The sequence below is a fragment of the Zea mays genome, chromosome 1 (assembly GCF_902167145.1).
Source record: "Zea mays cultivar B73 chromosome 1, Zm-B73-REFERENCE-NAM-5.0, whole genome shotgun sequence".
Lineage (NCBI taxonomy): Eukaryota > Viridiplantae > Streptophyta > Magnoliopsida > Poales > Poaceae > Zea > Zea mays.
Window position 1 is genome coordinate 57,929,156 of NC_050096.1, and position 16,882 is coordinate 57,946,037.

Sequence of the window (16,882 nt, forward strand, 5' to 3'; positions counted from 1 at the left end):
AGCGGAGCGGCCTCCCATTTTCCCGAAGGTAGCGAGTTCAGCGTCAAGTTCCCTGGTGCACCGGACACTATCCGGTGCGCCAGACCAGGGTGCCTTTGGGGTGTCTTTAGCTCTCTTTATTTGAACCCATCTTTGGTCTTTTTATTGGCTTGTTGTGAACCTTTGGCACCTGTAAAACTTATAGACTAGAGCAAACTAGTTAGTCCAATTATTTGTGTTGGGCAATTCAACCACCAAAATCAATTTAGGAAAAGGTGTAAGCCTATTTCCCTTTCACTGACCCCCGAAGGATGAGGATAAAGCATCATCTTCGGCTCTGGTATATGCCCCAAGTAACTCGTCGCTAGTAGCCTCAAAACATTTCAGCCAATCGTCATCTGGCTCGTCAAACCGGTCCCTGAATCTGAAGGTATATTTCAATCGAACTAATCCACCTTCGATGGATCCGGTAGCAGTCTCCTTCGGCATCTCCCAATTATCCACAAGTGGCCACACTCTATAGGCTATGTGCTCTTGGATTATGTCTCTTGTGCCAATGAAAGCACAGACATTGCTGAAAGCCTTTTGACACGCTTCGGCATCACTTTCAATCACCACCCTCGGTCATCGAAGGCCGAAGCGAGACCAGATGGGGCGCTGGGTAATTTCCTTAATGTTCTCTCTCTCAACCAGATTATTCTTAACATAAAACCATTCCTCCATCCAGGCCCCGGTCCACCTTTTCCGAAATGTTGGAATCGGGTAGCTTGCATTGGGACGAGCAATGAATCCATAACAACCAAAGTTGTTGTGATACTGCTCTTTGCCAGTGGCCTTCGACTCATACAATAGTTCATGCATACTGCAAAAACACTTCACGCTCGGTTCCAGCCCCTGTCTTCTTACAGCCCAAACAAACAAGCCCATTCTAATTATAGCTTTGGGAGTAAGTTGATGAACAAAGATCTGAAATATCTTTAGCACTTGAACCAAAAATCTGCTTAATGGGAACCGAAGACCCGCCTTCAAAAGGCTTTTGTAAACAACCACCTCATTTTCTTCAGGAGCAGGGGTGGTGCTGTCTCCTCCAACCCTCACAATAGACATGTCACGAAAGTATCTTCCCTTCATGGCGTCAACATGACTTTGCTTAATAGTCGACTTTCCGAAGATGGTATGGCTTGGTCGCTAGGGCCGGTCCTCAGAATCTTCATCTCCACTTTCCACATCATAGTCATCGCTATCGTCTGAATCCTCAGACAAATCCGCCATTATTTCCTTCGTGATCTTTTCTGTATTTGTCTTTGCCATAGATTCATAAAACCCAGCAAGAAAAGGGTCCACAACCTTCTTCTCCTCATATAGTTTCTCCTCCTCGGATATCTTCTTCTCTTTAGACATCTTCTTCTCTTCAAACATGGAACAAGCACTTGACTTTAAGATGAAGCTCGAAAATCAAGCAAGAGCTAACAGTAAGAGAATTAAGATTTGAGAAAACAGCGCAAGCAACAGAAATGGCGTAGCAAATGTCGCTGCTGCGGGCATCTATTTATACGCCTAGTGCATTGCAACTTGGTGGGTCCCATTTGTCATTGACTTTCGCTATTCTAGCGAAAGGAAGGTGTTTTCTCGGACTTTCGGCTTAAGGCATTCGTTCACGTCGCAGTCTGAATTCGTTGTTACAAGAACAAATTAATACTGCGAGGGGCTACTGTTGGGGGCCTTCGTCTTCCAAAGGTCCTCAAAAACACGACTAACATGCTTTCCAAGTATAATATATTGTCACAGGAACCTTCGGCCTTTAGATGAAGGTGTGCACGGTATGAAAGGCGCGGTCTGGGAGAAGGATGAACCAGTTCCGAAGTTACGAATGAAGAAGCTTCGGCTTAGCGCAAGGGCAGCGATGGAGAATGGAACCGACCTAAAGAAAAATATTCTGCCCAGTCCTCGACAAATTACTCCTTAGTTAGCAGTAAGTGTCAAGGACATGGATGTAATTTTACCCAGGTTGCGTCTTATGCCTATAAATAGATGAACAGTAACACCGTACTGTTCACGCTGACTTGTAATCGCTCGCACGTCACTCTTTGACTTTTACCTTCTGTCGAGCCGAAGGTATGCCCTTCATAACCTTCGTCTGAAGATCATTATATTCTAAATGAGATAATGCTTCGAATGACGAAGGTCTTTAACCAGTAACATTTGTGTTGTCTTGTTCTTAATTCATAGCATTTGAGAACAAATACTCAACAGTCGGTAAACTCACGTTCTTATGGTAAGTTCGTCGGCTTATTACATTAAGTTCGACGGTTTGTCACCGCGTTCTTTAACTAGTTTCTTGTAGTGCACTGTTTAGGTACTAAAATTCGTGTTCCACTGTTTCGGGAAACAACCTCACAACCGAGTCCTAGTTGCTTCTTAAATACACAAATTAATACTGTATTGTATAGATATATAGGTTCCATGAATAACTGCTTTGGCTGTTTAGGTGCTGCTCACACGGTTATAAAAAAAAGGAGCGAAACTAGCAAAATTCCGAAAACAAAACAGAAAAATGCCACGTCGAGGTGGGCCCGGGCAACACATAACACCGACGTACGGTACGACCACGCAAGTCCGCGTCGCGTCCAACTCCAACGGGTCCGGCACCGCACCCACCCAGGCCTATAAAAAGGCACCGCCACGCCACGCCGTCTCATCAAACCAAAGTCGAAAGTTTTGTTCAGCTCCATCGCAACGTAATCGAGATGGGGCGCATGGCGTCGCTTCTACTCGCCGTCGCCCTCGCGCTGTTGCTCCCGACGTCGTTCTGCGCCGCCGAGCCAATCAAGACCACGCCCACGCTCTGGAGCTTTCACCTACCGCTTCCCGACGGCGTTATCGGCGCTGAGAGCCTCGCCTTCGACCGCCGCGGCCAGGGCCCCTACGCCGGCGTCTCCGATGGCCGCGTCCTCAAGTGGGGCGGCAGCGCCCTCGGCTGGACCACGTTCGCCCACAGCGCAAACTATCGGAAGATCCCTCTGTGCACAGCGTCCGTGGTGCCGTCGGAGCAGACGGAGAGCATGTGCGGCCGCCCCCTTGGGCTGCAGTTCTTTGCCATGACCGGTGATCTCTACATCGCCGACGCGTACATGGGGCTCATGAAGGTCGGGCCCAACGGCGGCGAGGCACAGGTGCTGGCGACCCAAGCGGGCGACGCGCCGTTCCACTTCGTCAACGGGCTCGACGTCGACCAGGCCACCGGCGACGTGTACTTCACCGACAGCAGCGCCATCTACCCGCGCAGGTTCAACACGGAGATCATGATGAACGCCGACGCGACGGGGCGGCTGCTCAAGTACGACGCGCGGACGAAGCGAGTCACCGTGCTCAAGGCCGACCTGCCGTACCCCAACGGCGTGGCGGTCAGCAACGACAGGACTCATGTGGTGGTGGCGCACACCGTTCCGTGCCAGGCGTTCAGATACTGGCTCAAAGGCCCCAAGGCCGGCCAGTACGAGCTCCTCGCCGACCTGCCTGGCTACCCTGATAACGTGAGGCGCGACGCCAGGGGCGGCTACTGGGTAGCGCTCAACCAGGAGAAGGCGCGCCTCGACGCCACGGCGCCTCCAGCAAAGCATCTAGTTGGTGTCCGGCTCGCCGTAGACGGCGCGGTGGTGGAGGAGCTGACGGCGGCGAAAGGCGTGACACTGAGCGACGTCGCCGAGAAGGACGGCCAGCTCTGGCTCGGATCTATAGAATTGGACTACGTGGGCTTAGTTTAGATTACTATACGCTACTGTATTAGATAGTATTTTATTTGGAAAGAAATACCCTTAGATTACTATACACTGCTGTATTAGATAGTACTTTATTTGGAAAGAAATACCCTGGTATTCAGATTAGACAGGAACGCTTTAGTTAGACTGTATTCCATTACAATAAATACTGTTATTTTTATACTTACCGAAGGCTTGTTCTGTACATGTTTATAATGGTGTTATAGTTCACAAACATGTTTATGAAGATGAAAAACACAAGGAAAAAATAAAAGACACACGAGCAAGCTCTCCAACACCTCAACCAACAAGGAAGATAAAACGATAAAACATGTTTACTTCCAGTCAAACTGCTTTGTGTCAATGGGGCTGCTACCAAATAGTTTGGAACAGTTCCTGAGTGTCATGTTCCAACCAGAATTACTCTGTTGTAAATAGTTTCTAAATGAGCGATGCCAACTTATTATTGGAATAATGCTTATATCGTGTGCTCGAGAAAAACGTTCTAGTAATATTACAGTTTTAAGATTGCCAATGTCTTTCTTTTGGCTAAGTTAACGCTACCTCTGTTCCCCACTGATTAAAAGGTAAGGAAAAAAATAGAGAGATAACATTGACTACCTTGCACTAGAATTGTTCCGAAAATATCTTCAACTTACAAATGCAAACTCAACACATGACGAAAATTTGCTAAAGATGGTTGCGAAAAAATAGAAAGTACAAATAAATCGGAGGATTCTCTTCCAACACCACCCACTAGATTCTCTCCGAACACCAATGCGGTCAACTTGGATTTGAGAGGAAGAGATGAAGACGATCCGTCCATTTCTAATCAAAGCTTTGAAAGAAGTTGGTTTTTGTCTGTAGGCTGTAGCGGGAGTTGTTGCTAGCTTCTAAAGGCGGCCGATCCAGCCGCTTTAAGGCTACGTTCGGCGGATAATGTAAATTGGAAACACGATATTGTAGATGACATTGTTTATAAAGTGAAGTTTAAAATAAAGGATAAGATAAAAACGAGATAGAAGAGCTGCCACAACAATGTAAGCACTTTGGCTTCTAGTACACTAGAAAAAGAATCTTCATCAATGGTTCCCATGAGAATTGGAGAATCTGTGGTTCCCATGAGAATTGGAGGATCCCCTTAATCTCCGTAGAAAATTAGACCTATTTATTTTAGATTATAATATGTCCAGATCATATAATCTAACATAAATAATTTAGATGAGAAACAAACAAACAAATTATTATACTTAATTATATAATCTAGAGATCAAATTATTATAATTTATTTAAGAGATACTTATTTGAGATTATTTTTTGGTAAAAGACTCACTGCCCATAACTTCAAAATTACGTATAGTTGCCACTCTTAACAAAAAAAAACGTTTCATTTATTTGTTTTCTTGCTACGTCACACATGACTAAAATCAATAGCTGTGTAATACATGACTAAAATCAATAATCAAAATTCCAGTAACTAGGTTCGCAAATAGCTACATCCAAATTATTTAATCTAGATTATATAATACATATTATTTAATTTTATATATAACTTAGATTATATAATCTATAAACTCAAACAAATAAGCACTTCGCCCTTCCTTAATGTAAAAGTCCCGACATCAGTCCACCATCTAGGCCTGACCAGGGCGGCCAACCCTTTAGCGCTAAATTAGATTTGGGATACAACTATTCTCCAAGGAACTTAGATTATATAATCTATATAAACTCAAACAAACAAGCACTTCGCCCTTCCTTAATGTAAAAGTCCTGACATCAGTCCACCGTCTAGGCCAGACCAGGGCAGCCAACCCTTTAGCGCTAAATTAGATTTCGGATACAACTATTCTCCAAGGAGATTCAAGGGTAACTTAAGTATGACAACCATGGCTGCAAAATAATTCCACAAGAACAAATTAATCTGAAACAACTTTAAACCAACAACGAATATCAGCGTAGCTACATCTATTTCCCCCCTCACTGCTTCTCCGAGTCAAATAAATCCCTAAACAAAATTTCTCTACAGAATATCTATAGTATTTACATTATCAGGGCCACATTACCAACCATCTCAGGTAGATGACCCCACCCTGAGCATGCTCAACAATGCCATAGACTTGACTTAGCAGCTTTTATTTATTATAATCCCCAAAATGCAGTAAAAAAAGTCAGCCTCTGTTCCAAAAAGTGATGAATGTCTATCCATCAGTCAGCTCTTAGTCTTAAGATCTCCTTCGCTGTCCTCTTCCTAAAATACTCCATGTGTTCCTGCAGAAATAAACAATTCTTTTGGGTATGTATCATTCTGCCTAATCACACCAAAACAGACAGATCTTTCAGGTCGGCACATGGTTATACTACGTTGATAACTAAAACAAGCATCTTCATGCATGTAAAAGGTTCCCGTGGTTAAGTTTTAGCCATCAGTCCAGTCTGCTAAAATTTTATTAAGCATGTTCACCCACCTGACTAAAAGACAGGGGCAGTCCTCTGCTGTGGAAATCAATGTACTTGAGCATAAACATACCGCAGTCCCACCTGTTACATGAAAAGATCTTTTTGTCACCTACTCTTCCAGTCACATAAAAAATCTTGTGCTAGACATAGTTATATTTTTCAATCTCTGTCCATCACCATAACTCCATAAGTTTCCCTATTAGTACTTGGGTCACAGAAAACAGTCTACATATATCTAGTGGAAACCACAATCAGTTGAGGTACGGAGACATTTTGGTGTGGCACACAAAACTACTTTCATCAGAAATACTACCTCCGTTTTCGAATATTTGTCATCGGCTAGCTCATTTTTGAACTAAAACGCGAGAAATAAAAAAGAACGGAGGGAGTAAAATTTAGTCACACAATCACAGGCATGCCTTTTAACTAGTTACATACATGTGCATTGCTACAGTTTCTATATATCACATAGGTAGACCTTATTTAAATGGGATAATTGTTCAAACATGTTCGAAACCTTTACAATGAGCATCCAAAAGTCCTGAACGGCTTGCGAGGATGGTGACAATCTCGAATCGAACCTAACTAATCCCAAATTTACCAAATCAAAAACTCAAATATCTCAATCAATGACCTGACAGTTTCGCTACGCTAACACTTGGTGGCCCTGTCTACATGGGCCATCATCTTGATCGCGCCACCCAAGCACAACACGGCTCGTTGTCCACCAGGCTTGTGCCGGGCCTATTTGATCACCGTGTCATGCCTGGGCCTTAGGTGCGACACGGCGAGCTAGGCCCAGTACAGGCCAGTTTTACTTTTTTTCCCTATTTTCCCAAAACAATATTTATATTATGCTTGAGTATAGAATATAAAACATGAAAATGTGTGCTCTGATAGCTTGGTCAGTGTGAATGCAGACCAACAACCAAGGTTCGAACCCCAACTTGTGCACAATTTTACATTATTTTTGTAGAAGGCACTACATTACAGGAGTAGAGATTTAAGAAGACACGCAAAAAAAAACCCTTCAAGCTCAAACTATATCCGCTGGCGGTACTAAAAATGTGAAATATGAAAAATAACAAAACCAAAGTAAAATGGAACCGCATCAAAAGTTTTAAAACTACCCATACTGTTGTGTCCGACGATTTGACTGTATACTTAAATTCTATGGGTGCAACAAAATAACATAGCTCCATGCCTCCATCAAATACATGAAATGGATTCATAAAAAATGCACTAAGTAGAAGTTATCTAAGCATGGAAGCCGCATGTTACCTAGCCTACTGAACAGTACATGAGTTAGAAGGAAAGAATCATCATTACTATAAGCAAGACATACCCATTCCGCTGTAAAGGAATATCAACTAGCTCTTCATGCCACAAACTGGTGTTGATTACTCTGTTACTTTTGTCCTTCACTTCCTCTGAAATATATCGAGCCTGCATTGAAAAACACATGTATAACACCATTAAGTCACCAAGACGATTTAACACAAAAGCCTATCAACATACCCAGCTATTTTTTTTACTTTCAATTAGGATAGATTGGGTTGGAGAATAAGGACCAGACTCCAGAGGTTTCAAGGACCACATGAAAGTGTATAACAGATGTGCCAAAGTCTATAGCCATCTCCATCTAGCAATTCACCAATTTTAACAAAGACTCGAGAGGCATATCAATAGAGAGAAATGCTCACATAGATAAAAAACAATAGCTGTGTAGTTAACAACACTTCTCAAATAATTAGCATGCATGAATAAGAGCGAATGGGCACAGTTTTCTAGCTGTCAAAGCTGGAATTTATTTTTATGCCAAACTTTATTCTGGACGAATCAGTTATGCTTACCAGTACTTTTGGTACATTATGATCCATGCCACCAAGGGAATCAAGATACTGAAAGAAATTTTCCTTCACGTTTATAATTGCTAAACACCAATGTACATCTTTATGCACAGGGACAAATATCTATAAAGAAATTCAGAAAGCAACATGAGAAAAACACAAGCCACACAAAGGTAGGAACAAGTAAAAAAAGAATGCAACATTTACATTACTTTATCGCATTCAATGAGTTCATATCCCAACTTCCTTTGGGAGGTCCATCTTTTAACAGATTTGTAATCATAACCATTTTTTCCACAAGCAAGCTGAGTAACATTCAGGAAGTCAGTAAGGATCAACATTCATAGGCAAAAAAAAATCCATGAACAATAAACGAAGGCAGATACATGCAAGGCAGAAGTCCATGTCATCAGTGAGAAAGGGGTTTAAACAAAAGTGAACATAGCTAATAACTGATATACAGAGGCCAATATGTGATTTCATTAAATACAATTTGGGTACACCAAACAAGAAACAAAGATATATCAAATATTATCAGTATACAATACCAAACAAAAGTGCAAAGCAAGATAGTATAGTATAAGGAACCAAGAAAGCAAATCAAGTAATAATAATGCAATCTAAGGGGTTTGGGTAGATAATACGATCTAAGAAACCAAGAAGGTAAAGTGTCGAACAACTCAGAGATTCAGGATGCCAATTATATCTACAAATGTAAACCGCCATGGAAAATATGTAATTAAACTTTCCTAACTATACGACCACATACCATTACAAATCGATCACATTAAAACTATAGCAACTACCATATATAAATTAGTAATGCAAGTTCATAACAGATATAGATTTGTGCAGAATTAGCAGCCAAATGTACAACTTGACAACTAATTATCCAAGCTATTAACACATTTATAAATAAGAGGGATTAATACTTGATGTAATAAATGAACCACCACAAAACTAAACTATGATATGCTATCATTCAAATTTGATTACGTCATCTACATTTCTTATAAGAGCTAATACTGAAAATTCAATCAACAATTCAACATCAACTAGTTCATTTAGAAACAAAACAAAAAACTTCTTCAAGGAGGATACACAAAAAAATGCCAATTTTAGTACGGAAAAAAGATGCAAACATCCTGCAGGTGCAATAATTGAAGCATAAAGGAGTAAACAATCTAACCTTCTTATAAAAGAATGTATTAAAGAAATGACATTTCAGAAACCTGTTTGGTTCTCTTTTTTCTCGCTCCTTCAACAATTCAAGGTACAGATTAATAACCTACAAGTATGAGAAATATTTATCATAATCAAGCATGGAGACATGTAATCAGTTAATCACCCATACTTGTCAAAGATAGAATTAGCGAAGTGTGTATAGAATATACAGAATGAATATGACCTCATCATTTAACCAGCAGCCACGTCTCAAGCACTGGAATTTCTCTTTGCTAACCTCAATGTTAGATGGTTCATGCAGCACTAGAACTTTGCTACTGAAATGAGGGAACCAGGGCACTCAATTAAGCTTATATGGTATATAGAAAGCTTTAAAAACATGCAAGCAGGTTCATGAAAGAGTACCTCGAGCCTCTACTGTAGAGACAGTCATGAACATCATTTTCCTCCTCAGCAGTGAGAGGTTTAAATAGTTCAGACATATCCTAGAATGGGCAGTAGTTAGATAAAGCAAAAAAAAATGGTGCTGAGCTGCCATCAAACATGTGCATAACATGGTCAGTAAGTAGCTTTTTGTGTAGGCATGCAGTTTCATCCAAGACATTTAAAAAAAATCATGCATGCCTCTTCTAAGTTATTTATCAATTAAAATACCATTTAACAATAGAATTGTTAAAGGTTGGAGCTAGAGACAATTTCGAAGCAATTCACTCAATTTTCTGTTCCAGAGCACCAATTCCAAATAAACCCCACTAATTAAGTGCAAGATGGAAACTCGATCACTCATTTTCCTTCCATGTCACCTAGCATGACAATAGCAAAGCAGAGTATACACAGATCAAACTACCTCCTTGGCAGCCTTATCCGACTTTGGTATATAGGCAAGCTTCTCCTTTTGGAGCCTTATCTCGATCCCGATTGCCTCCAGCCTCGGATCGTAATGTGTCGCTGCTGCCTCCAACGCCTCCTTGTAGAAGGGCCTCCTTTTCTTCCATTGGGGAGGCTTCACCGCCTCCTCCTTCAACGTAGTCTTCCTCGAATCCGTAACCCTCCGCCGGTCCACCAAATGCAGTCCCGTCCCCGCCTCCACATCCATGGCCACCGTGAGACCCCGCGCCTTGCCGATCCAGCAACAGAGGAGCCCCCGCCCGTCATCACTGGGCCAACCGAAGGCACTGGACATGTGATTTCCCATGTCGGAAGCGAAGGACCGCGCCTTCGGTGGTAGCGGCAAGAAGAACCGGCGGCGGTGGCGCTGGCTTAGGCGGGTTTGGCTCTGCGGGCCGTGGAAGTGGCGGGGAAGGGGGGAGGCGTCGAGGTGGCGCTTGCGCGGGTTGGGGAAGAGTGGGGAAGCCGAGGTGGTCATGGCCAGCAGGACACGGCTAGGGCCATGGGAGGCGGTGGCTACAAGGGGATCATGCCCGGAGCGCAAACCCTAGAAGGGGTTTGGTTTGCTTTGAGCCCGAGTTCGCGGGGAGGGGAGAAGGCGACCAGCGGAGCGGGGAGAGGAGACGGACGGGCGACGCCCGATCTTCCCCCACCCCTTTTTTTTTGTGAAATTCCAAATAGGTACGGGCCGGCCCATGCACCGCATCACGCGACTCTCACGTGCCACGTGAACGCGAACGCCTGGCCGGCTGGGTAGTCCAGGAGCACCTTCAGGCTTCTCCAGCCTCGAGGAACGTCATAAATTTCACCCTCTAAAAAAATATTTTATTTCTTTATAGTACATTTTAAAAGATTTTGGTCTTCTATATATTTCTCATCTTCAACAATATTTTCTAAATTCGGTCCTCTATATCTATAGCGTTAGAATACATAAACTACCATATTTATTCTTTGTTTTTCTTATATTTCAATTGGATTAAACGTACGCCATTAAAAATGATGAAATACTCCAGCATCATGAATTAATTAATAGTTTTGTATGGATATAAAATGACAAACTGATTACTAGTCGTATATTTCCTTCACATTTGTTGTACACAGGCATTACATCGAGCACCTTGCACGCGTCTTTTCCGACGTCACTTTTTGCAGCCGTCGCTCGCCATCCACCTCACAGACCAAAGCGAAGCTACTGCAACCAGACTCGCCAACTCACCAACACGCGACAAAGATAGGTATGGTGCGTCCCAAGTCCTCCGCGCCGCCATGGCGACCGAGCTCGACCTTGATTGCTACGACGACTTGCTTACCTTTATCTCAACTAAATCAGGACCAGCCTAAAATCATATTCGCCACACTTCGCCCTCCTGCCGCTCAGCTTCGTGTCGAGCTCCGACGAGAACCGTTGCAATCCAACTATCGCCTCGAGGAAGAAGGTCGCAAGCAGCATAGACACGAGCTCGGAACTTTTCAGATCGAGGCGGGAGGAGGAAGCAACTGACGTTTGGTGGACGATTCCCTTCCGCCACATTTAGAGGTCGAAGTTTGGTGGACGATTCCCTTCCGCCACATTTAGAGGTTGAAGGACGCATACCAAAATTTACAGGTCTGTTTATCGGACGTTGCTGGACGCCTACCAGACGTTTCATCCCCCAAATATAGCGAACAATACCGTTTAGCGTGTCTTGCTGGAGACAGTCTCAGTCCTTCACCCAACGCCTGCAACACATCGCATCATCACTCACTAGTGGTCTGTTTGGAGACCAAAGTGACTAAAATAACTAACTAAAATTTAGTTACTCATGTTTGAAACAAGTGATTAAAGCAATCATTAAATCATAAATGCTACCGTGGAGACCAGGCAGCTAGCGCTGTGATTAGTGGAAGATGAAGCAGGCGGCAAGCGCAAGTGTGGGGACCCTGTTTTAGTTCAGTTTAGCTCCTCCTTGTAAGCTAAAGGAGCTAAAACATTTTAGTCCCTTCTAGTCCATTCTGTTTAGAACTTTAGCCTCTTAAGTGACTAAATTTTAGTTTGTTTACTTTAGCCCCATGCAGGGGCGGACCCACCGGGGACCTCACTCGTCCATCCCGGCGTCGACCGTTCCAACTTCTACTGATGACCTTATCGTTTCTGGCGGCTAGCCACATGCCCACAACAACTCAACAATATGGTTGTTCATGTTCCTGCCTGGTTGCCTTCTTGAGTTCCTGGCGGGCGGCGACTGGCCGTTCCTGCAGCCTGCGCCGCTGCGCGGCTGTTCCTGGTGCGTGGCTGCTTCCTGCCTGGTTGCCCGTCTTCGGACTCCGGTGGTCGGCTGGCGGTGTACGACAAGTAATTTGCAATCCAATTTTTGTATGGATATGGATGTTTATGTGTCAGTCGAAACATCAGGTCATGTATTGTCTCTGTAGTTTTATGTTACATTCGGTTTGGATTGCGAAAAATCAGGCAATTACTATGAAGAACAATCTGAACATTTCGGCATCAGCAGATATATGGGGCGCCATGTCATCTCTGAACGCACATTTTCACTACTGGTCGACGAACATTTTTATTTTAGTCTGCGGTGTTTTATAGTAATCAGACTCTACCTGCAGCCACTGCGACTAGGGCTCTAATCTGAGAGGTGATATTAAAGGATTGAAAACATTGATCATGCAAGAGTCACCTTCTACTTATTATATCCATTGTTTTGCACATCAACTCCAACTAGTTCTTGTTGTTGTTGCCAAGGGAAATAATGATTGTGTATGGTTTTTTGATCAAGTAGCTCTCTTATTGAATATCGTTGGAGTTTCTTGTAAGCGTCACGGTATGCTTCGAGATGCTAGACTTGAGAATCTCATGAAATCACTTGAATGTGGTGAACTTGAAACTGGGAGAGGATTGAATCAAGAGATGGGGTTGCCTAGGCCTGGTGAGACTCGATGGGGCTCTTATTACAAAAATATATGCAACATAATTACTACGTATCCTGTAATCCGAGATGTTCTCATGATTCTTGGAGAGGGTACTACAATTAGAAGTGATTGGACAAGGATACATTCTATGCTTGGAGCATTTGAGTCATTTGACTTTGTTTTTGATGCATACTTAATGTTTGTTATTCTTGGATATAGAAATGATTTATCAGTGTGTTTGCAAAGAAGGGAGCAAGATATTATTAATGCAATTTCACTTGTTAATGTGGCAAAGAAAAGAATGCAATAGTTAAGGCTTGATGGTTGGGATCAATTTCTTCAAAGAATCACTTCATTTTGCAACAAACATGATATCTATGTTCCTGCTATGGATGGAAATTGAAAGTCGCCTAGAGGGGGTGGATAGGCGAAAACTGAAATTTATAAACTTAAAGCACACTTCAAGCCGGGGTTAACGTTAGAATAAAAGTTAAGTCCGGGAGAGAGGGAAAAACAAATCAACCAAGAGAATAAAGCGGATGACACAGTGATTTGTTTTACCGAGGTTCGGTTCCAAAGAACCTAGTCCCCGCTGAGGTGGTCACAAAGACTGGGTCTCTTTCAACTCTTTCCCTCTCTCAAACGGTCACCTAGACCGAGTGAGCTTTCTCCTTAATCAAATGGGTCACTTAGACCCTACAAGGACCACCACACACTTGGTGTCTTTTGCTTTGATAAACAAGAATGAGGAAGAAGAAAGCCAACCAAGCAACAAGAGCAACAAAGAAACAAAAGACGATCTTCTCACAAGTCCTAAAATACTAGAGTTGAATTGTGGACTTGGATTTGATCAGAGACTTTGATTTGTGTCTTGGAGTGTAGTGTATTGCTCTTGTATTGAATGCACTGTTGTGAATGTTTGGAGTGGAGGTGGTTGGGGGGTATTTATAGCCCTCAACCACCAATTCAACCGTTGGGACAGGCTGCTGTCGATGGACGCACCAGACAGTCCGGTGCGCCAGCCACGTCACCCAACCGTTAGGGTTCTGACGGTTTCAACCGTTGGAGCTTTGTCTTCATGTGGCACCGGACAGTCCGGTGCTGCACCGGACAGTCCCTGTTCACTGTCCGGTGCGCCTTCTGGCGGCTGCTCAGACTCTGCGCAAACTGTCCGCGCACTGTAGCACTTTTGCAGGTGTCCGTTGCAGTCGACCGTTGCGCTGGAGCCGTTGCTCCGCTGGTGCACCGGACAGTCCGGTGAATTATAGCGGAGCGACTCTTCTGAAACCGAAGGTGGCAAGTTCAGACTTATAAGGCCCTGGGACCGGACATTGTCCGGTGGTGCACCGGACACTGTCTGGTGGCGCACCGGACAGTCCGGTGCGCCAAACCAGGGTGCTCTTCAGTTTCTTTTGCTCCTTTCTTTTTAAACCCTAACTTGATCTTTTTATTGGTTTGTGTTGAACCTTTAGCACTTGTAGAATATATAATCTAGAGCAAACTTGTTAGTCCAATTATTTGTGTTGGGCATTCAACCACCAAAATTATATTTAGGAAAAGGTTAAACCCTATTTCCCTTTCAATCTCCCCCTTTTTGGTGATTGATGCCAACACAAACCAAAGCAAATATATAAGTGCAGAATTGAACTAGTTTGCATAAGGTAAGTGTAAAGGTTGCTTGGAGTTAAACCAATTTATACTTTTATTAGATATGCATGGTTGGTTTTCTTTTATTTAACATTTTAGACCACGCTTGCACCACTTGTTTTGTTTTTGCAAATTCTTTTGGAAAAATCTTTTCAAAGTCTTTTTGCAAATAGTCAAAGGTATATGAATAAGATTTTGAGAAGCATTTTCAAGATTTGAAATTTTCTCCCCTGTTTCAAATGTTTTTCCTTTGACTAGACAAAACTCCCCCTGAATAAATTCTCCTCTTAGCTTTCAGGAGGGTTTTACCAGTTTTGCAAATACCAAATTGAGTAAGATCAAATACATTTAGATACCAATTTTGAAATATTCTTGAGAGTAAACATACCAAAATATGCCAATTGAAAATTTTGAAATTAATTGGTGGTGGTGCGGTCCTTTTGCTTTAGGCTTAATATTTCTCCCCCTTTGGCATTAATCGCCAAAAACGGAGACTTTGAGAGCCCTTTTTCTTTCTCCCCCATTGGTACAAGTAAATATGAGTGAAAGATTTTACCAATTTGAGAGTAGTGTGGAGTGATGGCGAAGGGTAAATGATACCGATTAGAGTGGAGTGGAAGCCTTGTCTTCGCCGAAGACTCCATTTCCCTTTCAATCTACGACTTATCATGGAAATACACTTGAAAGCATATTAGTCGTAGACACAAAAGAGATATGATCAAAGGTATATAAATGAGCTATGTGTGCAAAGTGTCAATCAAAGTTACGAGAATCAAGAATGTTTAGCTCATTCCTAAGTTTGGTAAAGGTTTTCTCATCTAATGGTTTGGTGAAGATATCGGCTAATTGTTCTTTGGTGCTAACATAAGCTATCTCGATATCCCCCCTTTGTTGGTGATCCCTCAAAAAGTGATACCAAATGTCTATGTGCTTAGTGCGGCTGTGTTCAACGGGATTATCCTCCATGCGGATTGCACTCTCAATGTCACATAGGAGAGGGACTTTGCTCAATCTGTAGCCATAGTCCCTGAGGGTTTGCCTCATCCAAAGTAATTGCACACAACAATGACCTGCGGCAATATACTCGGCTTCGGCGGTAGAAAGAGCTACTGAGTTTTGTTTCTTTGAAGCCTAAGACACCAGAGATCTCCCCAGAAACTGACAAGTCCCTGATGTGCTCTTCCTATCAATTTTCCACCCTGCCCAATCGGCATCTGAATATCCTATTAAATCAAAAGTGGATCCCTTGGGGTACCAAAGTCCAAACTTAGGTGTATAAACTAAGTATCTCATGATTCTTTTCACGGCCCTAAGGTGAACTTCCTTAGGATCGGCTTGGAACCTTGCACACATGCATACAGAAAGCATAATATCCGGTCGAGATGCACATAAATAGAGTAAAGATCCTATCATCGACCGGTATACCTTTTGATCTACGGACTTACCTCCCGTGTTGAGGTCGAGATGCCCATTTGTTCCCATGGGTGTCTTGATGGGCTTGGCATCCTTCATTCCAAACTTGTTAAGTATGTCTTGAATGTACTTTGTTTGGATGATGAAGGTGCCCTCTTGGAGTTGCTTGACTTGAAATCCTAGAAAATACTTCAACTCCCCCATCATAAACATCTCGAATTTTTGAATCATGATCCTACTAAACTCTCATTCCTTGTGAAGTTGTTGAGCTCCTCTTGCATTGCCAGCACCCAATCCGAGTCTCTTAGTGCATCCTCCACCCTGTATGGCTCAATAAAGGACACAAAAGAGTAATGTTCACAAAAATGAGTGACTCGAGATCGAGTGGTTACCCCCTTATGAATGTCACCGAGAATTGAGTTCATGGGGTGATCTCTTTGAATCGCCTGGTGGACTCTTGGGTGTGGCGGTCTTTAACCCTGTACTTCTTGATCATCTTCTTTGTCCTTATCAACTTCATTTCCCCCTTGATCATTGACCTTCTCTTGAGGTAGCTCATCTTCTTGATCTTCTTCTTCATTGTCTTGAGCTTGATTCTCATCTTGGGTTGGTGGGGATGCTTGATTTGAAAATAATGGTTGATCTTGTGCTTGAGTGGGCTCATCGGATTCCTTAGGACACACATCCCCAATGGACATGTTCCTTAGCGCGACGCACGAAGCCTCTTCATCATCTAGCTCATCAAGATCAACTTGCTCCACTTGGGAGCCGTTAGTCTCATCAAACACAATGTCACAAGAAACC

At 43.0% G+C, this 16,882-nt stretch overlaps 2 protein-coding genes across 3 annotated transcripts; one reads left to right on the forward strand and one right to left on the reverse strand.

Moving 5' to 3' along the window:
* Positions 1-2,697: 2,697 nt before the first annotated feature.
* Positions 2,698-3,863, forward strand: LOC103634723 (protein STRICTOSIDINE SYNTHASE-LIKE 10). Its single transcript, XM_008657311.2, has one exon. It carries the CDS (start codon positions 2,727-2,729, stop codon positions 3,741-3,743), a length of 1,017 nt encoding a protein of 338 aa, XP_008655533.1. The 5' UTR covers positions 2,698-2,726; the 3' UTR covers positions 3,744-3,863.
* Positions 3,864-5,596: 1,733 nt separating this feature from the next.
* Positions 5,597-10,797, reverse strand: LOC100283868 (sentrin-specific protease 2). Of its 2 annotated transcripts, NM_001156766.2 has the most exons (9): positions 10,077-10,768; positions 9,635-9,714; positions 9,453-9,546; positions 9,234-9,332; positions 8,257-8,349; positions 8,048-8,167; positions 7,540-7,640; positions 6,203-6,275; positions 5,597-6,005 (listed from the first exon to the last, which is right to left on the reverse strand). In NM_001156766.2, exons 1-9 carry the CDS (start codon positions 10,593-10,595, stop codon positions 5,943-5,945), a joined length of 1,242 nt encoding a protein of 413 aa, NP_001150238.2. In that variant the 5' UTR covers positions 10,596-10,768; the 3' UTR covers positions 5,597-5,942. The 2 variants fall into 2 exon arrangements, with proteins under 2 accessions (NP_001150238.2, XP_020407959.1); XM_020552370.2 differs by lacking the exons at positions 9,453-9,546; positions 9,635-9,714 and having other exon boundaries at positions 5,606-6,005; positions 10,077-10,797.
* Positions 10,798-16,882: the final 6,085 nt, after the last annotated feature.

Coding starts and splice junctions, on each gene's coding strand:
- LOC100283868 (NM_001156766.2), bottom strand. CDS start 10,595: ATGACCACCTCGGCTTCCCCACTCTTCCCCAACCCGCGCAAGCGCCAC. Junction 9,715..10,076: donor CGGATAAGGCTGCCAAGGAG/GTAGTTTGATCT, acceptor TGCCCATTCTAG/GATATGTCTGAACTATTTAA. Junction 8,350..9,233: donor ATACATTCTTTTATAAGAAG/GTTAGATTGTTT, acceptor AATGTTACTCAG/CTTGCTTGTGGAAAAAATGG.
- LOC103634723 (XM_008657311.2), top strand. CDS start 2,727: ATGGGGCGCATGGCGTCGCTTCTACTCGCCGTCGCCCTCGCGCTGTTG.